Genomic DNA, 26,406 nt, shown 5'->3' with positions numbered 1-26,406 from the left:
CTCTGTCTGGAAGAGGCTCTCCCCACCTCCACATGCTGAAATGCTACCCTTCCCTGCAGGGCCAGTCCAGATGTCCTCGAGGTCTCATCTGAATCCTCCAGCTGGAAGGGCCGCTCCCTGCTGCAAACAAACTCCCAGAACACAAAGTCTGGACCTCCCTCGTGGCGCTGACCACTTCCTGCTTGGGCTGTAGTGTGGCCCCTCCCTCCGCCCAATAGGCAGAGGCTCTGCCTGCCTGTTCCCAGGGATCCCGCAGGGCCCAGGGCCCAGCGTCAAGCAGATGCTCAAGCCTAACATGTGAACAGCACTGCGTGTTTGGGGGCGGGGGTGCGGTGATTATGACCCCATTTCACAGATGGGGAAATGGAGGCACAGACCAGGGGCATGACTTGCTCCCAAAGCAAAGCGGCAGCAGAGCCTAGACTCAGCCCTGCATTTCTGGTCCCAGAGGCAGGGCTCTTTCCAGGGCAGCTTGGTGGGAGGTGGGAGTAGGGTGGGGTGGGGTGGGAGCTGGGTCCTGAGAACCAGCAGGCCAGAGAAATTTGGAGTTCGAATGGCCAAGTTCAGGGAAAGCACAGCTGGGGAGGAGCCAAGGTATTTATTATGCTTGGTTTCCAGCTCCAAACAGAGCTGATGGATGGAGCTGCTCCAGTTCCTATAAACAGCTCGGGCCTCCCTCCCCTCCACCCCTCCACGTTCTCAGCACCACAGCTCCAACTCATCCCAGTGAGAGGGGGGTGGGGGAGAGATGACCAAGGGAGGAGAAGGAGAAGAGAAGAGGGGTTGCGGGGAGAGAGGAGGATGAAGAAGAGAAGCCAGGGTCCTAGAGGCAAGAGGAACTGAGGGGATTGAGAGTGGTGAGAGAAGATTCCTGTTCCCCTGGGCAGCCCACACCCTGCAGTCCCTCTGTGTCCTCTACGTTCCTGGGGTCTGTCTGAGACCCATTCTTGGTCTGAGGGCTGATGTTAATCCCCACAAGTGTTTAGGTCCTGGAGGGCAGGGCCATCCATTCAGGAAACCTTTTCTGAACTTGCCTCTGTGTTGCCTCGGGCCCAGGGGACACAGAAGGGTCTCTGGGTAAGACCTCCTTCCAGGAGCTCCCGGTCTGGTGGTGGATCAGGCAGACATCCCAGTGTTGTGGCCCCGGGCAGCCCAGGGCTGATGGCAGCTGGAGGAGGGAAATCAGGGCAGTCTCCCCAGAGGAGGTGATGCAGGTAAGCATTGAAAAAGGAGGAGTTTGGCAGGGGGGTCAGGGTAGGTGAGACATTTCAAGTAGAAGAGGTGGGAGAGAGCCAGAATTGGGAGGGTCAGGAAGCAGTGCTGCCTAATGGTTAAGATTGCTGGCTCCAGAGAGGAGCAGGGCAAACCTGGGCTCAAGTCTCAGCTCTAGCACTTGACAGCTGTGGCATCTTGAGTCTCAGTTTCTCTAAAGTGAGGATGATAATAATAGAAATCTCTCCAAAGAGTGTTAGAATTATATACGACCGTGTACATCAAGTATTCAGCGCAGGGCCCACCCGGAAGTGCTCAATAACTGTCAGATCTAAATAGGAGGTGGGAGGTGGCCAGAGAGAGATGAAGATGGAGGGCCGCAGGGACCCGGACTTGCAGGGCCTCTGAGCTGCTAAACAACAGGGGCACAGAAAGCAGACTGTGGATCCTGGATCCTGGGGGATTGTGCCAGCACAGGGAACTGACCAGGGGAGGCATCTGGTGGGCCAGGGATGCCGGCTTCCTCTCATCCCACCCGGCCTCGTGGATTGGGTGAGCCAGGTGACCTGACACCACAGTCTGTCCGTGACAGGGGCTGTGCAAGGGCATCCTCTCGCCCTGGAACTTGCTGGATGCTCCGATGACCTAGTTGGCAGCTGTGTCCATGTTCGGCTGAAAACAGGAATTTCTGCCTTGCTGGGGGTCTTGGTCAGGTGAGCAAACTCCCCTGTTTGCCAGGAAAAGGGGTTAGGGGCCTGGTGGGCTCCCAGGTTCCCAGAGCCCTGGGTTGAGCTTAGCCCATGCTACTGCCCTCCTGCAGGCCTTCGGGCAGCACCTACTGTGTGCCAGGGCATTGCGTCACATACCCTCTCACCGCCTAGCCCCATCCATGAAATAGGCATTTCAGTTTTTCCTTTGGAGAGTAGGAGCTGGGAGCAGCAACTGGGAGGTGAGAGGTCACAGCCAGGGAGGAAGCTGGGCTGGAGAAATCTCCAGGACGCTTGCGGATAGGGGAGGCGGAGCTGGAGCCTGTGGGAGAGGAGGTGGAGAAGAGAAGGTTGGCACCTGCAAAGGGGGTGATGTCTGGGTGTCAGGCAGCTGAGAACGGGAGGTGGGGCCACATGAAGACAAGCACGAGGGGCTGCAAAGTGGGAGACCAGGGGGACCACTCCCTGCCCTCTAGAATCTGTCTCAGCCTGTTGCCTGACTCCCACCCCCACCCCAGGTGAGGTGGCTCTTGTCCCCTCCCCCAGAGTCCACAGCCCACACCCTCACCCTCCAACCCCCTTCTAAGAACCACGCATGCTCTTCTTCTGGCCCCTCTTGGTTCTTCCAAGTTCAACCTTGAACTGCAGCCTGGCCGCTCACTCTCAATCCTCCAGCCCCTGGGAGACCTTTAACTCTCTAGCTGGGGAGACCTCTGGGTGTCAGGGTATCGGGGCTGGATGCTCAGGAGGGGCTGGGGCTGGAGACAGAGATGTGGGCATTGTCAAAGCGATGGGGTGGCTAAGTCAGTGAGGGTGATGGCATTCCTGAGAGAAGCGCCCTGCTGATCGCCATTCTGATGATGAGCGCGGAGCGGAGCCTGAGAGGAGGGCACCTAGGGTCCTAGATGTCGGGCGAATGTGCTGAGGGGGCGATAGAGGCGAGGGGCCCCGCAGCTCGGTGACCTCAGCTGGGGGGGCGGGGAGGGGGACTGCTGGAGGCGGCCTGGGATGGGTTAGGATGGAGGGGAGGGAGAGGAAGCTACTTTCCCTAGAAGTTTACCCATGAAGCAGGGAAAGGAAAGGGGAAAGTGGCTTAAGGGTCTCCTTACTGCTCGTAAGATGGGCAAGACTTGAGCACAGCTGAAGTCTGAGAGGAAGAAGCAAACAGAGAGGAAAGGCTGGAGGAGAGGAAAGAGAGAAAATGGAGCTGCAGAGGAGGGAAGGGTGCTCAGCGGCTCCTGCTGGAAGTCACTTTTCTCAGTGGTGGGTGGGGAGTGGGGTTTGCTGAGTGTGAGGGGACAGAGGTGTGGCAGGGACACGATGGAGGCTGAGGCACCCAGGTCCAGGATGATGATGACCCAGAGCCTCAGTCTCCCACCCAGCGGTCCTCAGCCTGTCTCCCCAGGGGTTTGCCATGAGGCTTCAACGGCTGGAAGGGAAGTAGAGGAGGGCAGGGTTCAAGTGGACGCAATGATTACCCGCAGCAAGGAGGAGGCCGGCAGGCTGCACTGTTTCTCCAAAATCATTTTTTAATACATTCACGTGGGTTACACAAAGAGCTGGCCCCGAGGCCTGGGTTGTAGCCTGGGTCCTGGGGAGTGAGAGCAGCATTGTGTAGTGTTCTCAAAGATCAGGCATGGAGGGGCCCACACCTTGCCCTCCAGACCTGAGGAAGAGTGTTTGCAGTGAGCACCTGTGGTCATGATCCCAAACAGAACTGGACCCACCGGCTGCCCCACTCGCCACCAGGCTCTAGCCCCGGCTCTGCCGTTGACTCCCTGAGTCCTCGACCCGCTCTGGGCCTCAGTTTTCTCATCTGTAAAATGGGGTGGAGAGAGGGGCATTTTCATCAACTCACACTTTACCGAGCACCATCGTGAGCCTGAGTGCGGGCCAAGCACTAGGGTGAAGACAATGACACAGGGTCCCGGGGTTAATCCCAGGGCTTCCTTTCTTCCCAGACGGCCCACGATTTCATGCGTATGAGAAACAGGGGGTTATATCTGGATGGGATTTTTTTTTTTTTTTTTTAGCGGTACGTGGGCCTCTCGCTGTTGTGGCCGCTCCCGTTGCGGAGCACAGGCTCTGGACGCACAGGCTCAGCAGCCATGGCCCACGGGCCCAGCCGCTCCGCGGCATGTGGGATCCTCCCAGACCGGGGCACGAACCCGCGTCCCCTGCATTGGCAGGCTGACTCTCAACCACTGAGCCACCAGGGAAGCCCCTGGATGGGATTTTTCTATCCATTTTTCTAGGGGAAAAAAAAGTCCCTGCATGATGAGGACTAGTAAGAGAGTTTGGAGCCAGCATCACCTTGTGATGTGACAGCTGAGAGAGAAGGAAACCATTCAGGTCCAACCACCAAGCACTCCCCCCACACCCCCTCAATGAGGTCTGAATCCACCTTGTTTCACAGGCTCTGCCACTGACCTGTGCAGCTCTGAGCAAGTCCCATTCTCTTCCTCAGTCTTAGCCTCCCTATCTGTGCAACAGGGAGGTTGGACTCAATGGTTTCAAAGTCCAGGCTATGCTCAAAGGAGGGAGAGGGAAGGAGGGCACGCAAGAGCAAGAAGAGAAAAAGGAGAGCCCGCCTAGTCTGCAAATGAGGGAAGAAGGGAAAATGAGGCACAGAAGGAGGAGAGGGCCTGTGGCTGCCCATCTTCTCTCTGCCCGCCTGGGAGAGAGGAGGGAGAGGAGCGGGTGGGTGTGCACGGCACAGGACGCTCCCGGGCCTTGTTCCTGTCCGTCTAACAGCCTGCAGCCCCTGCAGTGGCCAAGCTCAGGCTCTGGACTCAGGAGGATGTGAGTCTGGAGCTCAGTTCTGGCATTTCTTAGCTGGAGGTCCCTGGAGGGAGACTTTTGGAGCCTCTTGTAAAATGGGATAAAATACCAACCTCAGAGGGTTGTCATAAAGAGGCAGGTGCAGGCTTGGGTTTGTCACCACTGCCAAGTGTGGTGCAAAACAGAACCAGATACCTAAGGTTCTTACTCCTGGCTCACCAGCCAGGGTGAGACTGGGATGGAGCAGGGGGCCTGGGCAGGGAGTAGGGGGGCTAGGGCAGTATCTTGGCCGGTGTGTGCAACACGACAGTGCCAGGTAGGGAAAGAGCCTGCCCGGAGCAGGAAACGGAATGGTCCAGTGCTGGGCTGGAGCCCAGGGAGACCGCCTCTTAACCAGGCCCTGCTGGAGCTGCCACAGCCCGCCTAATAGCACTGGATCCAAGCCTTACTCAAGTGGCTCCAGCTCTCTTCCGGTCACAAGCTTTTTATGTTCCAGAGAAGCAGAAAGTCATTATCAGAAGATGTGACGAACAGTCTGCTTGGACATCTCTCAGACAAATCCTCTTGGTCGGCATTGCCTCTCTCTTACCCTGGCCCAGCAGGGGCAGGACCATCCACACTCAGCCAGCTGGGGCTGCAGAGCTTTGGAGCCCTGGCTTCCACACTCTGTGTGGTCACCGCAACCACCTCCCCACCCAGACTGGGCGATGCTGAGGGCAGGGATGTGTCTCATTCCCTGGCGTCCCCAGTGCCCAGGGCAGGGTGTGGCACAAAACAGATGCCTGGTGAAGATGTGTTGATCCGATGGGTCAACCTTACACTCTGTCACTCCTGCAAGCTGCCCATCTTCCAGCTTCCACAGCTGGACCACACGTGTGCCCTGTGAAGTGAGTCACTACTGATGCAGCAGGATACAGGGAAAAGGAGCCCTGGGCTGGGACTGAGAGACCAGGGTTCTTGGATCCTGGCTCACTGGGTAATCTTGGGTCAGTCCCCACCCTTCTTCGTGCCTCTGGCTCCCCCACTGACCTGGCAGCGTCCCCCGACAGAGCTGGTCTGTAGCCCCCAGCCTCTCTAGGCTTTGTACTGTTGGTTGAACTTCTGTCGGCGGACACAGCAGCAGGTGGCCAGCGTGGTGAGAAGGATGGCACACACCAGGGCGAAGGTGAGGATGATGATGAGGTTGACGTTCTTGAGCCCCCCCTTCTCACAGTCCTCAGGACGCACGTGACTCAGGGACACCTCCTCCTGGGAGCCGAAGCGGCAGATCAGGTCCTGGGTGGCGTCCACGTCCACACGGCCCTGGTGCAGCTGGGCCGCCAGCCAGCCGTTGCCACAGCAGCTGAGGGGGTTCCCCTGCAGGTAGAGGCGCCGCAGGCTGGTCTCCAGGCCGCCCATGGCACTGCCTGGCAGGAGGCTGAAGCTGTTGTTCCTTAGGTCCAGCACCTCCAAGGACACAGCCTGCGTCCAGGTAGGCAGGCGGCTCAGGCGGTTCTCTGCCAGATTGAGCCGCTTGAGGCAGCTGAAGCAGGGCAGGTCCACCTGCAGGACGGCCAGCCCGTTGCCCTGCAAGGCCAGCACCTCCAGGGAGCCCTCCAGGCCTGCCAAGGCCCCTGTGGCCACATCCAGCCCAGGGTTGGCGGAGAGGTCCAGCTCGGTCAGTGGAGTGTGGAGGAAGGCACCTGCCCGGAGCGTCTCCATCTCATTGTCCGCCAGGTTCAGGACGCGGAGGGAGGAGACGCCAGAGAAGGCCACACAGCCTGCGGGTCCAGGCTCACCTGGGCCCCCACAGGGTTTGACCCGGTTCCCCTGCAGGTTGAGCCTCTGCAGGCTGGCCAGGCCAGCGAAGGTGTAGGGGGGCAGGTCCCGCAGGGCGTTGTCCTGTAGGAGCAACGTCTGCAGAGACCCCAGGGCCCTGGCACCCAGCTCCAGCGTCTCCAGCGCATTGTGGCTCATGTCTAGGAGTGCGAGGCAAGGCAGGGAGCCCACGCGCCGGGCCTCAAAGGCCCGCAAGCAGTTCCGGCTGAGGTTCAGGAAGCGCAGGGAAGTCAGGTGCTCAAGAAAGCCCTCGGGGACGAGCTCAATCTCATTGTAGCTCAGATCCAGATTCAAGAGCTGAGACAGGGGCTGGGTGCTGGCGTTGCGGCCGGGGTTAGAGAAGGGCAAGGCGGACCAGCCCTCGGAAGGCGCGTGAAGGCCCTCGCCGCCCTGGGGCGGCCCCGCAGGGAGGCGGATGAGGTTGTTAGACACGTTCAGGTAAATGAGTCTCGGAAGTGCGGCCAGGTCGGGGAAGTGGAGCAGTTTGTTCTCCCGCAGGTCGAGCCAGGCGAGCTGATACTGGGCCCGGGGCTCCGGGGCTGTCTGAAAGGCCTCAATACTGTTGCAGCTCAGGTCTAGGACCCGCAGCTGCTGGAGGCTGAAGTCAGAGATGCAGGTGAGGGAGTTCCTGGAGAGGTTGAGGTGTGCCAGGTGGGGCAGGGCCTCGAAGGCTCCGTCCTCGATGTCCATCAGCACGTTGCTGTGAAGGTCCAGCCGCTCGAGCGCGGGCGTGCCCCAGAAGGTGTGGCGGCCCAGGCGCGTCAGGCTGTTCTCCGCCAGCGAGAGGCTGCGCAGGGCGGGCGCCTCCGCCAGCAGCCGCTCCGCCAGGCCACTGTACAGGCTGTTGCCAGACAGGTCCAGGGACATCAGGTGTGGCAGGGGACCCAGACCCCCAGTGCTCAGCGCCGTGCCCACCGCCAGGCGGTTGTGGGCCAGGTTGAGGTGCTCCAGGTGGGGCAGGGCCTGGAAGACCCCTGGCTGGAGGAAGCTAATCTCGTTGGCGCTCAGGTCCAGGTGAAGAAGCGCTGTGTAGAAGCCCAGGGGCGAGGCCAGGATGCTCCGCAGCTGGTTCCCAGACAGGTCGAGGACCTCAATGTCCCGTGGGAGCACCGAGGGGACCTGGAGTAGGCCAAGGCCCCGGCACAAGACTTCCTTGTCCACCTGGGGAGGCGGAGGGCAGGGAGAGCAGCGGGCATTAGTGGGTGCTGTAGGAGGGGCAACCAGACACGTGCCTCTAGGAAGTATGACTGGAGCCGCCACCAGGCCTGGCCAGGCCTCTCCTCCGTCCTCCCAGCGTGCTCGCCGTCCTCCCCCCCGGCCTAATCACCCCATGTCTGCATGACCCCTACTCTGCTCCCTGTCTCCAGTACCCAGTACGGTGGTGCTGGCATCAGGGAGGGACTCAAGGAAGCTTTGATTGGTAGACAGACAGAGAGATGATAGACAGATAGAAGGACAAATGCACTAACAAAATACTCTATACTGATTATTACCCCATTTTAGAGGACACTAAGCCATGTATCACCTAGAGTGCCCCAGAGCCAGTGAGGAGCGGGGCCAGCTGGGACCCAGGCCTCCTGGTTCCACATCCCAGTTTCCTTCCATGGACCCGGAGAGTTAAATTTACCCAGCTGATGTTCTACTAGAAACCACTTTGGGAGAAATGTTTCCAAAAGGGGAAAATGCTATTTGCACTCCTGTCATCGGTGTTAATTTTGGACTCTCACCCTCAGGTCTCATTCAAGCCCTCACTCCACGGGGCAGAGCTCGGGTCCCAGAGCCTGCCTTCCTTGCTGACACTCACCAGATGACCTCGTTCTGCTGCTGCCCCCACCCCCACCAGTGGCTTCACTTTGCATGGTCCAGTCCAGATGGGCCCCTGGAGATGGGGTAGGGGGCAAGAAAAGATGACCAGAGTCTCAACCCACATTCTTTGATGACAAGACTGATTTTGCTGTGTCACATTACCACTCTGGTTTCTTATCCAGAATGTAACTCATCCTTCCCCAGCACCCATTCAGCATTTTATATTTTATTTCGCATTTTCAGACCCCTGGTCTCACTGGATCTTCACAATAGCCTGCCCATCAAATCTGAGCACCCCTCTTTAAGAAACCCAAGGTTAGAGAGGGGAAGGGAGGCCCCAGAATCATCCAGCTGGTGAGGAACAGAGCTGGCTTTTGAACCCCAGTCTCTTAACAACCAAAGACCCCACTTTTGTCCCTCCATCACATGTGCCTTCAGGGGTCAGAATTCTTTCCGTGGAGATGCAATCTCCCTCTGTCTTTTCCCACACACCAGGAACCCCAGCCTTTCCCAGCGAAGGCTCTGGCTTCCATAACCACCAAGCTCAGGCCCACTCCGCCCTGGCCTCTCTGTCTCCACTGACCCCTTTCCGCCAGCCAAATGCATGGCAACCGTTCAAAAACTCCACTCTGACCGTGCTGCCCTCGGCTTAAACCCCTTCCGGGCAAAGTCCAGCACCCTCAGCAGAGTTCAGGGCTGTCTGTGGCCCCTGCTGACCTGCCCCCTTTCCTCCCAACCCACTCCAGCCCAGCCCACACCTGCCCACTGCCCACTGTGCCCTCCCACACCCACCTCTGGGCCTCCTCCTTGCTGTTCCCTGTGCTGGTTATGTTCTTCCCAACCAGATCAGCATGGTGAACTCTGTATGCTGAGCTCCAAGGTCTCCTCCACCTGGAAGCCTTCCCTGACTGCCGGGCAGGTCGGGGCCTCCTCTGGGCTCTCACAGCCCCTGTGCTTCCTCTCTCATAGCTTTGGCCCCCTGAATTGTGACTGTTTGTGTGCAGACCTGCTAGACAGTAAGTTCAGGGCAAACAGGGTTTGACTGAGGGACTACTGTGGACCTGGGCCATAGAAAGTGCTCAGTATATTTTTCAGTGAATGAAAGAGTCACAGACATCATGACCTTAGTAAAAGTCTGAGGGATTAACTGAATCGCCTTTCTGAAAGGAAAAGAAAAGAGATGATGAATATATTCAGACTAGAGTCAAAGACCGTTAGAGCAAAAAGGGTCCAGCCCACCCACTTCCCAGATGGGGAGACTGAGCCTAAAGATGGCAGTGACCTGCACGAGGTCACAGCGAGTCAGTGGCTGAGCCGACAGGGCAGGAACACCAGCCTGGGTGTTCCCCGCCTGGCCCAGCTCTCAGCTTCCTCCCAAGAGCTTCAAGGTGAAGCGGGGGGCGGGTGGGGGGAGAGGAACGGACTGCCCTCCATCAGGCAGTGCGACTCTTCCAGCTCCATGCGGCTTCCAGCTCCACGGTACTGCCCTACTCAGAGGCCCGAGGACACCCCTGCAGTTGGGCACCCATGCAAACTGGAATCCCACCCCGGCCACCCTGCCAGACCTGCTTGGCTCTGTGCCCCTTCCTCCCTCACAACCGTCTCTGCCAGCTGGGGCCACTGGGCACAGCCTCCCTATCCGTATCCTCAGCTCCGCAAACCATCCTGATTAAAGAAGAAACAGCAAATGAACACAAACACAGTGTGTGTTGGGGGATGGGGCTTAACCCACCTGCAAGCCCACACCCCGTTTCACCCCAGAGGCAATACTCAAAGGCTCCCTGGGGTACCAGCTCCTGAGAGCTGAGCCGGGACACAAGCTGGCCAAGTCCAGCACCTAATCCTGCTTTCTGCCCAGCGCCCAGGACCCCTGTCACAGAGGCCCAGAGGGACTGCTACAAGGCACAAGGCAGGGCTGCCCAGCTCTCCAGTCCAGTCTAGGAAGGAGCTTGAAGGCGTGGGCAGCTCTCAGAACCCCATTTGTCGGGTACCCACCACTCCCTGAGCTCCAAGCTGAGTGACTTATTTGGGGAGGGGTCTCGGGGGCATCAGCCCTTAATCAAGTTCAGAGCTTCCCCGATGACCCCCTGTCTACTCTCTGGTATGCCAGGACTCCACTGTCCAGCTTTTTTTTTTTTTTTTTTAGAGGGAAGAGGGTGTCACTCATCACCATTTTACCACCTGCACATAGAAGGAAAGCAGGGTAGGGAGAGTTACCCGGCAGTGGACAGCATGAGCTCGGGAGAGATGGGTTCGAATCTTGGCTCTGTTACCTCCTATCAGTATGACCTTGTGGGTCACATCTCTTCTCCCAGCCTTGGCTTCCTTGGCTGAAAAGAAGAGTTTTCTCTCATAAAATGAGAGAAAGCCCTTAGCGTGGAGCAGGCCCCTTGTTAGCCCTCGGCACGTGGCAATTCATTTTTACTCTTTTGAAAAGCATCAAAACCGCTTCCATGGGAGTTCAGAAATTGCTTTCCTGCCTGTTACCTCATTTGCCCCAAATCCAAAGCCCACCCAGTTCCCCTCTGCCTGTTGGGTGGCCCAGACCCTTTATCTCTCTGAGTCTATTGCCCCAGGTGGATGTGGGGCTGCATTTGGTGACGTCTGAGGCCTTCTCTGCCTGTTATTCTGGGTGCTTGGAATCCCAGAAGGGCTCCAAGGAGTAAGAAGTGAGGTGGCAACAGCAGGACACTGCAAACCCCAGGGAAGGGGTGCAGGGCCCTGGCTGCCATCTCATCCAGCCTCCAAGAGCAGCTGCCGATCTTGTGCCGTAAGCTTCCAGTCCCAGGGCCAGGTGGGGCCACTGGAGGGCCAGTCCCTTCCCCAGCACAAGCTCTGGTTTTGACTTCAATGATTGCCCAGCCTTACGAGTGGACATAGAGGGTTCCTTTTCTCTGTACCCCACAGGGTCACAGTAACCTCAGGGCTAGTCTCCCTGACTCCTGGCAGAAAAATGGAACAAAGTGAATCAAACCTGGTCGCTGCCCTTGAGAAGCTCTTGGTCTGGTAGCTGAGACAGGTGTGGACCATTCAGCAACTACCCTATGCACTCAATATTGAGATGGAAGGAAGCTTAGGGCTGTGGGGGCCCCAAAAGGGATCAAACAGAACCAGGTCGGCCTGGAAGGGGTCAGGGGAAGCTTCCTGGAGAAGGCAGCATTTGACCCTGGCACTAATAAGTGAGAGGCATCACAGCAGAGATGTGGCAGATGGGCTCGAGTTAAGGACCCCAGTTAGGAAAGGGGATTCGTCCCCCGAAGGGGCCTAGTACAGAAGACCCTTTCCCAGATGCCCACTCCAAATTCCCCACACATATACCTATGCCTCGTCAGCCAGCTAGACCCACTGCCCTTTGGGGGCAGCTTGAAGGGATAGAGTCCAATATTGGCCCTAGTTGAATGACCTTGGACAAGTTACCTAACTTCTCCAAGCCTCAGTTTCCAACTCTATAAAATTGGAATAATGGTGCTTACCCAGCAGGATTAACAGTAAACAAGGCATTTAAGCATTCTAGTAGGTGCTCATTAAATGCAAGGTTTAAAGGCATTAAATGCATTCCCCTTCCTTTTCTGACCCCTCTAGCCTCTGGCTTCTGGGGCTGGGGCAGTAGGACACCCCCGGGCAGGGGGTAGGGGGAGACAGGGAGTCCTCCCTGCCTAGGCAGAGCTTCTTACCTTCTTACAGGGCACCTTGTCTCGGTGTTGGGAGGTAGCCAGGCCCAGGGTCAGCACGGCCAGAAGCAGCAGGATCCGGTGGCTCATGGCTCTGCACAGGGCAGGAGGAAAGGGGAAGGCTGTAAGACCATAGGCTCCTTCCCACCGCTCCTTCCTGTCTGTACCTGCCCTCAGGGAACCCCAGACCGCAGCTGTAGCTGGACCAAAGGTGCTGTAAATGGGGCACCTTGTGAAGGAGATGGGAAAAAGGGCTGCAGCCCATCACAAAGGGCCTTCAGTGCCAGGCCAAGGAGCTAGGCCATTACCCTGGACAAGAGTTTTTAAGCAGTGGGTGACATGGTCAGATTTGGGTTTCAAAAGACCCTACCTGGAAGACAGCCTGGAGGAGGTGAGCAGGAGGGAGAGGGACCCTAAGGGCTGCCCTGGCCAAGCTCAGGGCTGGGGTGGGGTGAGGTGGGGAGCTAGGCCTCTGACTCCAGTTCCACCCAGGCCACAAGCAGGTCCTCCCCTCCTAGCTCTTCAAGCCCCAAACGGTATTCCTCAATCCCCCCACCCGCAGACCTTTATTTTGCCCTTTCTCTTTTGATTTTCTGGTTGTCGAGTCCCTGCCATTGTTTGAAGGTTGGGCCTGGAGCCTTGACAGGAAGCCCCGCCAGGAGGCCTGCCCTGCCCCCAGCACTGTGGGCTGTGGACTTCCCCAGGAACAGGCTGCCAGGCCCTTAACTTTCACTGAAGCCACCGCCCACACAGTGGGACACCCAGGCATGCTGGGCCAGCCCTTCTCTCTATGAGCAGCGGGGCTGAGGTTGAGGGGGACCACAAAGCCCTCAGGAGGGTCACATCCCAGTGCTGCTAGGGGCTCATTCACTGAGAACCTGGGCCAAGTACTAGGAATACACAGCTCAATCCATCAATTTCATTCATTCATTCATTCATTCACTCACACCTTTACTGAATGCCTCCTCTTGTCTGGTTCTGTCCTGGGAACTGGGGACACAAATAAAGGCACAGAAGAGACCATAATACATACAAAACATTAACAAGGAGAGACACATAATGCCCTCCAAGAGCACTGGACCCAGTCACCCACACCAGACTGCTCCCTCTGTCTCCTCCACTTACCTGCTGTGTGACTTTGTACAAGTCACTTCACCTCTCTGAGCCTCAGTTTCCTCTTCTGAGGCTAATGCCAACCTTGAAGTTTTGTTAAAGATCAAATGAGACATATTCTATGCCACTTACAGAGCCCTCATTATGCACCAGGCACTCTTCTTGACACTTTACATGTATGAACTCATTTAATCTTTCCAATAATTCAACGACTTGGTTCCATGATCACCATTCCTACTGTGCATACAGGAAAACTGAGGCTCAGAGAAATTAAGCAACATGCCCAAGGTCACACAGCTAACAAGTGGCAGGCCCAGGAAGTCGGGCTCCTGGGTCTGTGCCCTTAACCTCTACACTATAAGGTCTCCTGCAGGTGATCAATAAGTAAGTGCTGAATTGTGACTCTGAGGGATGTTTTGGAAGAGGCATTTATAGAACCTTTATGGCTGAGTCTTTACTGTTAGAACCCATAAACATCCTTGCTATGAATTTTAAATGAAGGTGGGTGCCCTGAGGTCCTTTCTGGTTCAAACAGGCAAAGGCCCGAGCCGAGCCGTGTCTTTTAAGCCCTGTTCCCTGGGTTCCCCCGGGGCCATGGACCCCCTGCCCCACAGATGTCCTCCTCTCACCTGCATTACAGGTTGGGTTTTCACAGGAAATTTTGTTCTGCTGTTTAAAAAGCAGAACATCACCACCCTTTTGAATGCTAGTGTACTCAGAACTGAGTGGAAACCCCTCAGCGGGGCTTCGAGGCCCTTGGGGAGTGCTCCCTGCCCAGCCAGCTCTTCTCTCCAGCTTCATTTCTCACTGTCCCTTCTTCCACTCTGTGTTCTGGAAGCCTCATTATTTCCTTCAGTTCTCTGAGCATCTTTCCACTGCCCCAAACCCTCACTTCCTCCCCTCTCTTGTGCTGAATACCCCCTCATCCTTTGGTTCTCAGCCTAGATGTCACCTCCTCCAAGAAGCCTTCTCTGGTTTCCCAAGTCTGGGCTATATATTGGCACCGAGCACTTCATCACTCCGTGGTTCCCTCCCCTTTACCACCCCCCCACCCCCCGCCCTGCACCACCACCACCATGGGAAGTGCCCCCAGGGCAGAGGGGCCTCACTCTCCTCTGGGAACCATCTTACACTGTGCAGGCTGGGGAAGGCGCTGAGAATTGACCTGAGGCGCCTCGGTGACATGGTGACGCTAGTGAGAGCAGTTTTTCTCCTGGACTCTCCCTTCACCTCCCTGCCACACTCCTTCCCCCCATCCGCGGGTTCTGTCTGCTTTCCCTAAAACACAGACTCTGGATCTGCCTACCTCCCTCCTCCATCACTGCCACAGACTGAGGCACCATCACGACCCTGGGCCTCGACCCCGGCAACAACCTGACCTCTTTTAGTCCATCCTAAGCGTGGCAGCATGAGTGATGTCTCTAAATCATGCATCAGATCATGAATCTCACTGCTTGAAAACCTCCCATAAAATCGAAGCTTATACAATCTCCTCTCTGACTCCATCTACCGTGTGCTCTTCCCTCACCAAATTCTAGCTTTCTCACCATCCCTCAAACACAGCAAGTGCATTCTTGCCTCAGGGCCTCTGCCCTTGCTGCTCCCTCCACCTGGAATGCTCTTGCCCAGATCTGCACGTGTTTTATTGTTTTCCTCTCATTGATCATTTCCCGATCGTTTATTTCTTATTCTGTGAGAACAGGGATCTATTAAGCGGTGCTCACTAAAAGTCTACTGAACAAACAGCAAAGTGAGGAGTAGCAGTCCACGGCAAAGGGCTGAGTGGTGAGTGCGAGGTGAGGATAAGGAAGGACCTGGATTAGTTCTGAACCTGAGGGCACTGCTGCCCAAAGGGGCACTCGTTTCCCCCTCCCCTGCCTGCCAAATTCCACTCTATCCCTGAGGTGAGCATCTGAGCCTCCAGGAGGGCCCCTCCCTGCAGCACGTGGAACTCCACCCTGCCATCTAACAGAAAGGGGCCCCTCGGCAGTGGACACCCTTGAGCAGTGCCCTAGACACAGTGTGGAGAATTTGAGGGTTACTCGCTCTCAAGAGGGACGATTGGGATAATTGAGACCCAGGCTCCCACCCAGACTCTACTGCCCACCAGCCCTGCTCCCTGGGGCAAGTCCCTTAAGCTTTCAGGGTCTCAGTGTCCCATCTGTAGGGCAAGCAGCCTGGTTCCTGTTTTGCCACTGTTTGACCCCAATGGTTGTGATGACCAAGCTGAGAATGGCTGTGAAGGCACCCTAGACACATATTGTCTTTCCCAGCTGGGACAAACCCACAGGGCTGAGCAGCCCAGGCGAGGTAAGGAGTGCTGAAGAGGGAGGCCCCAGGCCAGCAGACAAGTGGCCTAGGCAAGAGGACGCAGGAGACATCTTAGGACACTGACTGGGGGGGAGAAGTGCCAAAGAATATCCGTGTGTGTGCGTGTGTGCGCGCGCACAATGTGGGGAGAGGGAGAGAGAAATGGGGCGGAGGGCAACACCTACTACCATAATAAGCCCACCCCTAGTGTTTAAGGATGTTAGATACTCTTCTAAGCACTTGACCTATATCACTTCATTTCATCCTCACAACAAGCCAGTGAAGAAGTTACTATAATTTCCATTGTACAGATGAGAACACTGAGGCTCAGAAAGGTGAAGTGACTTACCCCATAGTTACCCAGCTCATAAGTGTTTTGGGATTTAGCTCCAGGTCTGTATGACCCAAATGCTGTGTTTTCTCCAGCACGTGCTGAGCTGCCGGCCCCCTATAGAGTTTGTCCATGAGGAAAATAAGGCTCAGAGAGGTGACTTACTCAAAGTCACACAGGCAGTAAATGGCAGAATCAGGATCAGAATCCAGCCTGTCTGCCTCCAAAGCAAATGTTTCCACAACACCAGGCCAAGATCTCCCTCTCTAACCCCCTCCAACCAACCCCCAACCCCAGCAGACAGGCTCACAGTGCTGGGCTCTAGGGTGCTCCTCTCCCTCCTCTCAGCCTGGATCACTGGCAGAGCGGGGTCCTGGGAGAGCTGCTGTGGACGTTCCCAGCCAGCAGTGAATCACTAAGGGCAAGCCCCATTCTGGAGACATGTGCATCCCACGGGGGAATTAGACCTTAACCCAAAGGAATGTGGCTGTGATGGCGGAATTTCAGGCAGCTGAGGGTGGGGGTGGGGGTCCCTCACGTCTTACCACCCATGAAGAAGGCTGGCTGCGGAGCTCCTTGGAGGGAGGTGGGTGCCACCCCCCCCATCCCCGCCCCTAGAGATGGGCAGGCTATCTGGTGCGGTGGGACGGGAAGACTCACGCCAGGCCAGGGTCAGAGGGCAGTAGCAGACCAGATTCAAATCCCGAATTGCCCTTGACTAGCTGTGTGTTCCCTGCTCAAGTGCTGGCCTTTTAGCGCTTGTTTTCCCATCTGTCAAATGGGAACGCCTGCCTCGCCCTTCGCGGGAAAGATCCGCTGAGCTAGGAGCCTTGGAGACTTCTGGAGTCAACCCTGGCTCCACGCGCAAAGCAGGGGGCGGTGGCGGGAGGGGACTGTTGAAGTTCCGCGTCTCGATGGACTAGTCCCAGACCAGCTCCGCGCCGGGTGCTCGAGAGGGGCGCGGGACCGCCGGTTCCCCGAGGGGGCCGGCCAGCCTCGCCCGCTGGGCGGCTCCTACCTGGCTCAGCGCGGCCGCCGCTCCTCTCCCGGGCAGCCCCGGCACATTTTGCGCAAACCTGCCCTCCCCGTCCCACCCCGCGCCAGACCCCGGGGTCACGGCCCGAGGAGGCGCACGGCCGCTCCACCGCCCCACGGGAACCGGACCCGGGAGAGGGCAGCTCGGCCTCCAATTTAAATACCTCTCCCGCCGACCCGCCCCACCACGCCCCCCCCCTCGGCCCAGCCGCGGGGTCCTAGCGCCGGGCCGGCACGCCCCCGTGTGACTCGGTTTATCCGGAACCCGCGAGGGGGTGAAGCTTTTTCTTGACGCTGAAACCCGGACTGGGAAGGGGCGGGTCGAAGTGGGCGGGATGAAAGGGCGGGGATGGAAAGGGGTCGCTAAGGAAGCGCTGTGCCAGCCAGGCCGCCCCGGGCCGCCGCACGTGCAGTTCGTGGCCCCGCGGGGTCCAGGGCGGCGGGTGGCTCTAGCAGCCGCGGGTCCGCAGAGGAAATCCGGCCTGGCCCCGATTTCCCCCGCTGTCGCCGCCGCACTTAGCCGGGGAAACAGGAGAGGTGACACGGCGGGGCTGAACGCGGAAGGAAATGACCCTTCGCTGGCCCTGGGGTGGCCACAGAGGGGGTTCCCCACACCGAAGCCGTCCCATCTGGTGAGTCCAGGCAGGTCACTTCTCCTCTCTAGACTGTGCTCTAGTGTCCAGACTCTTCCTCCTTCATCATCTCCTGGGCCCTTAAGCAGCCCTGTGAAAAGGTCCCATCAAACCCCCCAGAATTCAGGTGGAGAAACAAGCTATGGATGGGGTCATCGAGTATAAATAAAAATCACTTGTCTGGGACTAGTAAGGTCCCCATTTATATTTAGGGAAACCGAGTCTCAGAGAGGTTAAATAGCCTATCCAAAGTCACACAGAATATAAGAGACAGGGATTTCCCCCAAGTCTGTCCACAAAGCTAAGCCCCGCCCAAACTGGGTACACTTTTCCAGCACTATGTTAGTCAGGTTGTCTTTGAGTGCTGTGCAAAAAGTAGCACGGTGGTATTATTGTCTTTTACGTGGAAGGTTGAGGCACATATTCCCCAAAACCACGTCCTCTTCTAGATGCCTTGGCCCTGCCAGATCACAGCTACCCTGCCCTGCCCTGCTGGGTGTGGACCTGAGGAGGGGGAGCCTAGGAGAGGAGGGTCACAGCTGTCCTTCAGGCCCTGGTTCCAAGGGTAGAAGAGAATTCCTCCTCCAAAATGTTTCTCTTCCGTGATGGTCACCAGCCCTGACAGCAGTACAGCATGTCCCATTTTACCGGTGGGAAAGTGACCACCCAAAGCTTTGTGGTAAATCAAGATGAAGCTAGACTTAGAAGCTGGGTTCCCTGAATTCTATATAGATGGCAGCTGCATTTCCTTCCTCCCATCTGGCTTACTGTGGGGACAGGCCTGGGGAGATGGGGACAGCTCAGAGAAGACAATCTGTGACAGCTAGGAGGGCAGGGTGGGGGTGGGGCAGGGCCTAACCTAAACTCAGAGGAGGAGATCAGGGAAAGCTTTCCTAAGGAGGGACCTGAGCTGCTATGAGGGCATAGGTAGGAAAGGTCACAGGACCTGGGAAGGGTGTCCCCACCTTTCTCTCCCTCCCAGCCACCGGGAACCTCAGATCTATGCTGAGGGAGGGCCCAGCTGGTCATCGCAACGCCCTCTCCCCACCTCGCCGGCTTTAGTCCTCATCTGGTCAAATGGAACCTCAGTTTCCCCATCTGTAAAATGGGAAAGGTAGTAGCTTCTTCTCGGGTTGGTGCCCAAACTAAGAATAACGGACTTAGCCTGGGGGCTGTACGCAGTGGGTGTTAGGCAACTTCTGGCTGTCTTTATTGTGGCGATTAATGATGCCTCTGCCACACCCTGTGGGCTTCCTTTTCCAGATCCTTGTCCAAGGGGCCAAATGTCCAGGAAGTGCTTCGCAGCAGCCCTGCAGCATGGGCAGAACATGGCTGAGTTGGACTCAGGCAATTCCTGGGCTCTCCCACCTGACCTGCTCCCCCCACATCCAGCGCCACCTCACCCTTCTCTGAGGTGCTGTGGGCAGAAACCGCTGGGCTGGCGCAGAGCTCTGGCTGGGGCTGGGTTAGGGCTGGGCTGGGGCTATGGCGGGCTCGGGGGAGAGCGACCTGCCTCCCACACACCCCCAAACGCTGCGGTTGTGGTTAGTCAGTTCACAGGGGTCCACTTCACTCAGTGCCTGGATGGGGCTCCCCAAGAGTTGGAGACAGATGGGCAGCCAAGCGTGCCTACCCGCTGCAGATGCCTCCTGGGACTGGGGGCTGAAATCGGGAACCCCACGTGCTCAACACCCCTTCCTTCACCTTTTCACTTCTTCAGCGTTCGTGGGACTTTTGGCAGTTTGCTTGATCTTTCTGACCTCAGTTTGCTGATCTGCAAAGTGAGACTAATAATAACACCTGACGTTCTGGCTTGTTGTGAAGCCCAAATTGCAGCAACGTGTGTAAATACCTGGTCGGGGGCCTGGCCTGTGGTTCTTGCCCAGGAAACACGACCTCGCTTCCCTGGCAGGTCCCGGAATCAAAACATACAGGACCTACCCTTGTGGAGCTCCCAGACCAGTTGGGAGGCAGATGAGAACATAGGATGATGGAGTCCAGAAAACTCAAAGGCCAAGTCCGGGAGCCGGAGCTGGCTATGAAGAGGGAGGAGAGGTGAGATCTGAGGAGGGTTGGATTTGCCTGGTAGCCATGTGGAGGGTGGCTTTCTTTTAAAGGCCAACTTTCCATCCAATGTTGCTTAGCGCCTGCTCGCACCCCTCCAGCAATGGGGCGTTCTCCTGGACAGCTCATCGATGGGAGGCTCATATTCACTGTGTTGGTATTTTTGCGGAAACGCTTCTGTACCCTCATGCATCTGTCAGTGAAGATAGGAGACACATCTTTTCCTGTGTCTTCAGGACTACCATTCTGAGATGAGAAAACCCTCCCAGGCACGAAGACAGGCTCAAGGCTCCCTGCGGGGGGGGGTTTCTTAGGCCAGGCTGATAACCAAGGGTCCCAAGTAGGAGTGAGTGCCCAGGAAGGCAATGATGTGCACATCCCATCTGACCTCGGACAAGTCGCTAAACCTCTCTGAGCCTTGCTGGCCTCATCTAACTGTAGAAATGGTGTGGGAAGGACCATGGCACCCTGGACCCCCAACTTAGTTTCTGCTGCTCTTTTTACTGAATGCCCACTGTGGGCCAATCCTTTATCTCATGTGGCAAATCAGGATAAAGATAGCCACAGACAGCCTCAGGTGTCTTTAGTCTCAATTACTGACTAAGAAACTGAGGCTCAACGAGGTTAAGTAACTGGCCCAAGTCACACAGCTTGGGAGCCAGGAATTGAACCTGGGTCTCCAGACTCGCAGACTCCCAGACCAGATCTCAGTGCAGGGATGTGGCTCTCCTCACTCCCTGGCCCTGCCCAGCACCTCTGTGGGCCCCCAGGGAGTCAGGGAGTTTCCTCATCAGCCCCTTTGGGGGCCCTGCCTTCTGTGGCAAAACCCTGGGTTCCCCAGTTCTTCTCCTGCCCACCCTCCCATGCTCCCTAGGGCAGCTAGGTTTAGACCAAACCAGCTATGGGCCACCTCCCAGAGGGACAGTAGGATAGGAGAGAAAATGCTTGGTGTCAGCTGTAGGGAGTTTGTGAGCCAAAAAGCCACCTAGGGTGCTTGGGAAACAAACGCTGATAAAGAGACAGGTGGTGTTTCCTTTCTTCTGAGGACTAGCTTACGTGTTTAATGGGTATAATGAGGGCTGCAGGACCGGGCATGGTGCCAGGTAGTTTACTTGCACTGTCTTCTCACAGCCACCCGGCTAAAGGGGGCTATTGTTCCCCGCCTTTTACAGAAGAGGGACCGAGGCTCAGGGATCCTGTGACTTGCCCACAGTCACACAGCTGATAGAGCGGGGCACGGCAGCCCTTCCCACCGAGTCCTTAGACTCCAAGGCCCTCATGCATGTGGCCAGCGACGGGCTTGGCTGGTTTCTGCTCTCAGCTGGGGGCACGAGACACCCCCTCCCTGGGCGCTCGAAGCCATCAATGCGGGGGGAGCGGGTGCTGTGTACCCCTTGGCCACCACACGGGAGGCTCTTGGCTCTGAGTCTGGTTAGTGAGACCTGGGGCTGAGGAGTCTGGAGGCTCCCGGAGGCCCCAAGGGAGAGGGGGGGATGTTAGGTGAGAAACTTCAAGACTGGGTGAAGAGGCAGGGCAGGATCAGAAGCGTCTCCACAGCTTGACTGTGCTGCTCCATGGACCGTGAAACCACAGCCCTCTGCAGGCCTCAGGCTGCTGGGAACCTGAGGGTTTGTCCCCTTGAGCCACACAACTTTTTCATCTGTTTTAACCATCTGAAGCTTAAACCCCATGAATCCTTTTCTCGATGATCCAGGGTTATCAGGATGGGCCTTGGTTAGGGTCTGTGACGTCATAAATGTCACGTCCAAATGAACACATCAGCAACAGAACCGAGCCGGGGTGAGATAGCTGCACACACACGAGTGCCCCCGAAGGCAGCGTTAATTAGAGGCGAGGCTGCTGTGGGGTGGCTTCCCGCCCCCGCCAGGGAGCTGGGTGCCCTTGGGCAAGTCATTCCCCCTTGGCAGCCTTGATTTCTCATCTGTCAAATGGGGACAGTCATTCTGTCGACTTCAGGGGGGTGTTGAGAGGATGACATTGTAGAAAGCTGAATGGAATGGGGACTGGGTCAAAATGACTGACATGGCCTTCCTCACATGAAAGCCTGTGACTCAGTGGTAGACTGAAGGGACCTGTGGGCAGAGGGAGCGCCCAGTGATGGGAGACAATGTCTCGGCGGGGGCTGAGTCAGAGGGACCATAGCGCTGTGGGCTCAGGACCCAGGGCAGAGGTGGGTCCCAGGCCCTTCGGGGGAAGGGCTGTGACCCAGATAGGACAACCCATGGTGGGGGGCCCCTGCCTCTAGGGGTTCCCTGGAGGTCCCTTGCCAAATTCCCAACCCTTCCAGACTTTGGGATCCCCACTGTGCTGGGCTCCCGCAGGCTATAGGCTCCTGTCTCCCTCCAGGTGGTCAAAGCCCCAAGGCCTGGCAGAACGTCCAGAAACTGGCTCGCCTGTACCCAGCCGATTCCCACAGATAATGGTCACCTGCTGAAGTTTCAGACACTCCTTCTTGCCTCCTCTACTTCCACTCCCGGAAGGACAGCAGATTCTAGGCCCCGAGAGCACGAGGTCACACGTGGGGGATTTCCCCAGCCGCCACCCTGCTTTCCTTCACTTGCCTCACGTGAGGGACTCCCAGTTCACAGAGCAATTTTTTCGGAGGCCCAGTTCCTCTCAAACTTTAGAGGGTATCAGAATCCCTGAGGGCTTGTGAAGACATACTGCCAGGCCCTACCCCCGAGAGTCTGGTTCAGTAGGTCTGAGGCGGGGCCCAGGACCTGCATCTTGAGCCACCTCGCGGTGGTACTGATGCTGCCAGTCCGCAGGCACCCTTTGAAAAGCGCTGCACCTGCGAGGGCGTGGGGCGGCCAGGCTCCGTGGTCCTTACGTGGTGACATGGAGGTAACACCTGCCCCTCCCCACTGAGTTGCCAAAATGAAGGGATGAAATATGAAGGTTATGGTTAACGGGATTATGAATCTTTCTTACCATGAGTGAAATTCTGAGACCAGTGTGAGGCCTCTGTACTTTTAAGTTGAGAAGGGGATGGGCTGGCCCAGGCAGCTTTCTAGTGCAACTTTCATGTTGTAATCCATTTAATCCTACAACACTCAGTGAGGTAGATATTATTATTATTATTATCTCCATCTTACAGATGACATATGAGGAAACCCAGAGAGGTTAGGTAATTAACTCAAGTGTGCACAGCCAGTATGGATGAGTCCAGGCAGTGGGGCTCCAATGCCTCCCCACTTAATACTCTACTGTATTGTCACATGATGGAGCATTAATTAGCTGAAAGAGCAAGTAATCTAGGATTTTTAAAATTTATCATGACATCCCCTGTGTGTAGAGTCGTATTTTCCCCCCTCTCGGGTGGGGTGAGGAGGGACCTGAGGAGGACAGAACCGAGGAAGAGAAGCAGCCCAGATTTCAGAGAGGGACTCACCTGGGTTCCCGTCCTCACTGTGCTGCCCACTGCTGTGGGACTTTGGGCTGGTGGCCTCACCTCTCTGAACTCATTCCATCTCTAAAGTGGAGCAAAGATGGACGGACAACCGGGGCTGTTAGGAGAGTGAGCTCGTTGGTGTCAAGTGGCGCTTACCCAGCCCGTGGCGCTCACCCAGTCTGTGTCAGTGCTTGTGATTCCTGGCCAGGCGTTGTTTTCTTTTGGGGGGCAGCAGCTCTATTTTCTTCATGCTCGTTTAGTTCAGGGCAGGAGTGAAGTGATTCCGGGAGCTTCCCTTGTTGGTGCTTAAGGGGTGTGGGGAGAGGACCTGCCTAAAATGTAGCTGTGGCTGCCCTTCAGGAGCAGTGAGGGGGGCAGCATTCCCATCCTGCAAGGGGACAGGTGGAGCCCCCAGAGGTTGGGCGGAAGCCTGGCCACACCCAGTTCTCACTGGGACGGTCCTCTTCAGTACAGTTCACAGTGGTCCCTTCTTGTTCTACTCACATTGCCTTCCTCCTCATGACCATAGGGCCTTCCTAGAATTCATAAGGTACTGACCCTTGGGGGGAATCTGAGGCTTGAGGGGGGCACTAACTAGCTCAGGTCACACAGCTGGGAGATGGTGAAGTTGGGGCTGGAACTCTGCCCCTTCTGCTGTGTTGGGCTCTCACACCTCCCTCCATGACATCCCTCCTCACACACACGCTCCCCCCACAGACACAGTCACCTGCAAAAGCACACTCTCCTGCCAGCACATGCAGCATACACATATACGCACAGCCTTCATATACACCGTCAAAGACAACACAGGACACACAGGGCCACAACTCAGGAAAACAGGAGGCATGCATCCACCTCACATGTCAAACAGGTATACACATGGTCCACACACATCTCAGTCATTTCAGAGACACCCTCAAAAGTCACCTAGCCACCACACACAGACACACACCCCCAAATTCAACTCTTGTATATCCACTATGCATGCACACACCACAAGCGTGCACACTGAACATACATGATGTGTACACAGTGTATATATCTCCCATGCAAACGCCAGTCACAAACACTCCATACGCATTGCCCACAGACACACTTCATAACCCAAATATACAGCGAAGACTTAAAATACCCAGGCTCCCAAAAGCAGTGCACACCCACAGGACACAGTGCACAGAGAAACACACCATCTGTGTGTGTACCATCTGTGTGTGTGGACACACTCATGGGAGCAAGGCTATCTCGAATTGCTCGTGAAGCTGATTTTCTCAGAAGCAGACCACACACAAGTCGAGTGGCTCCCACTAGAGCTAATTCCCTGGGGTGTGAAAGGGAAGAAGGCGAAAGGGCTCAGCTAGACTGTCGTGGCGTCCCGGGGATTCAGTGATTCATCCCTATGGGTGCTGTGGGCTCAGAACCCCAGGAACTTGGAGGCTGGGCTGGGGGTCCGGAATGCAGAGGGCTGGATCCTGTTCCCCAGGGAGTGGACGCCCTGCCCTGTCCCCAAAGCCAGCCCCTCTCTCTAGGTCTGGAAGCTTGGAGATGGGTATTCAGCCTTACAGACTCCTGCCCTCTGACCTCTTCTGGGCTGTGTGATTTCTTCCTGCTTGCCTTCCCTACCCAGGGAGTAGGAGACCTGGGTTTGAGGCCTGAACCAGACCCAAAAGCCAACCTCACCTCTGCCTGCATCAGGGCCCACCTGGCCTCCTAGGGGATAGGCTGTGCTTTCTGCTGGCGGTGGCCACCTCTTGGGAAGGTTTCAGGGCAGCCCCTCTCCCTGTAGGTTCTCCCGTCAGCACAGACATGCCCCTATTTCACAACTCCCTTCCAGACCTCCCAGGTGCCCTGCCAGCCACTGCCCACCCACCCTCTTGTCTCCTCCTGGCCAGGCCTGTCAAGGCTGTTGCCTGCTCTTGTGACCTCCATTTCCCAGCCCCATCATTCCACCCAGCTCACCCCCGGCCTCCACGTCCGGAACTGCTATGGACAGACACTCTTCCGTCTCCAGCTCCCTTGGTCACTTGACGGCTTTCTTCAGAGCTGCCTGCTCCCGTGGCTCCTTGTGGCACCCTCTCCTGGTCCTCTTCCCACCTCTCCATCACCTCCTCCTGCATCCTTTCTCTGGCCCCTCATCTTCCTCTTCATCCTCCTGATCTTTAAATGGGTCTCCCTCCCCCTTGGCCTTGCTCATTTCTCTCTTCACCTTCCTCTCAGGAGAGCTTCCTGCCCCGAGATCTCCCTTTCCTGTTCATCCATCCAGCCCTTCATCTTCCACGTGGCGGCCAGATGGAGTCTCTCTAAAACACAGATTTGACCAGGTCACTCCCCTGCTTAAAACTCTTTGATGGCCTTGGGGGTCCAAGCACATGTCACATTTCCCATTTTCCTGTCTCTCACTCTCACAGGGGCCAGAGTCCCTATCAAGCGCCACACGCATCCTCCATCGTCTCCTCTCTCCTTTCCGGATCTGTCCCAACTGTGCAGTCATCTGTCAGACTCCCTCTCCTCACCTCTCTCCTCTTCCCTCTGCCTCTCCCTTCCCATCTCTCTGCTCTATCTCTGTCTCTGTCTCCGTTTAGAGTTGCCAGAGGGGAGGGCTGTACCAACTAGCTTGTGGGGCTCGATACAAAAAGAAAAGAAATAAAAGCTAAGCCCTCTGACTGAAAAGGCTCTTCATGTCCACGCTACAGAAGTCCAGAGGCCAAGAGAGGGGAGATGGTGGCCGCAGAAGTGAGAAACCCACCCTCCTTTGGGCTGCCCACAAGGGGAGCCGTGAAGACATCCTCCCCAGTGCCTTAACCAGCCCTTTAAAAGGCTCCTGGATGGTCAGAGTTAATTCACTCTCCCAGTGTCTCACTCACACTGCAGGTTCCGACCTTGACCTCTGTCCACAGCACACTCGGACGTCTGCCCCATTCGGCTCTTCCATCCACCAACCGGACACCTGGCTGTTGGCCTTGGCTTCACCCCGGGCCCCAGCCGCACCTGCCTGCCCCTCCGGACCTCACCCCGGAACTCACCGCATTCCCTTTAGCTGATCTCACCCTGCGGCTGGTGACCGAGGCTGTCACTGTGCCTGCGTCACTTTTTTCCATGCAGTGTGAGGCTGTGGCTGACAAGGCAGCCAGGATGGCGTGCGTGGCGGGGTCTTTGGAGTCGAGGTCCAGTTCCACCCCTGGTTTACTGGGTGACCTTGGACCGAGTCGCGGTGGCTTCATTGAAGATACAGGGAGAATGTGTCTACCCTGCCTGACGGTAGTGAGGACTGAAATGCAGGTACTCCACCCCCCTCAGGTCCTCCTTTTCAGTGAAATGAAGACCTTCCCATGGGCTGCCTGCAGAGGGAGCCTTGCAGACCTCCTGCCCAGCGCCTGGAAGGCCTGAATCAGCCCTTTAAAAGGCTCCTGGGCCTTTGATCAATCCTGTAGTTGCTCTTTGGGTATCTACCAATGAAGCAGGAAGCTGAGGCTGGGTGCTGGTTGACTGGGGGCAGCAGGGGCTGATGGGGAAGGGG

General features: G+C 56.8%; 2 protein-coding genes across 4 annotated transcripts in view; both read right to left on the bottom strand.

The window, feature by feature from the left end:
• Positions 1-3,428: 3,428 nt before the first annotated feature.
• Positions 3,429-16,905, bottom strand: LRRC32 (leucine rich repeat containing 32). Of its 3 annotated transcripts, none has more exons than XM_032640859.1 (4): positions 16,768-16,905; positions 12,945-12,985; positions 11,999-12,089; positions 3,429-7,679 (listed from the first exon to the last, which is right to left on the bottom strand). In XM_032640859.1, exons 3-4 carry the CDS (start codon positions 12,083-12,085, stop codon positions 5,775-5,777), a joined length of 1,992 nt encoding a protein of 663 aa, XP_032496750.1. In that variant the 5' UTR covers positions 12,086-12,089; positions 12,945-12,985; positions 16,768-16,905; the 3' UTR covers positions 3,429-5,774. The 3 variants fall into 3 exon arrangements, with proteins under 3 accessions (XP_032496750.1, XP_032496751.1, XP_032496752.1); XM_032640861.1 differs by lacking the exon at positions 12,945-12,985 and having other exon boundaries at positions 3,602-3,735; positions 5,730-7,679; XM_032640860.1 differs by lacking the exons at positions 12,945-12,985; positions 16,768-16,905 and adding an exon at positions 16,060-16,754.
• A 242-nt stretch (positions 16,906-17,147) lies between these two features.
• LOC116758314 (guanylate cyclase 2D-like) overlaps positions 17,148-26,406 on the bottom strand; it is a 36,703-nt gene continuing 27,444 nt past the window's right edge. The window contains 1 exon segment of the mRNA XM_032641143.1: positions 17,148-17,299. Within this exon segment, the coding sequence (XP_032497034.1) occupies positions 17,148-17,299 (152 nt within the window).

The sequence above is a fragment of the Phocoena sinus genome, chromosome 8, assembly GCF_008692025.1.
Source record: "Phocoena sinus isolate mPhoSin1 chromosome 8, mPhoSin1.pri, whole genome shotgun sequence".
Taxonomy (NCBI): Eukaryota; Metazoa; Chordata; class Mammalia; order Artiodactyla; family Phocoenidae; genus Phocoena; species Phocoena sinus.
The sequence above is the reverse complement of the archived record's forward strand: the minus strand, read 5'-3'. Positions and strand labels throughout refer to the sequence as shown.

Coding starts and splice junctions, on each gene's coding strand:
- LRRC32 (XM_032640859.1), bottom strand. CDS start 12,085: ATGAGCCACCGGATCCTGCTGCTTCTGGCCGTGCTGACCCTGGGCCTG. Junction 7,680..11,998: donor ACAAGGTGCCCTGTAAGAAG/GTAAGAAGCTCT, acceptor CCGCCTCCCCAG/GTGGACAAGGAAGTCTTGTG.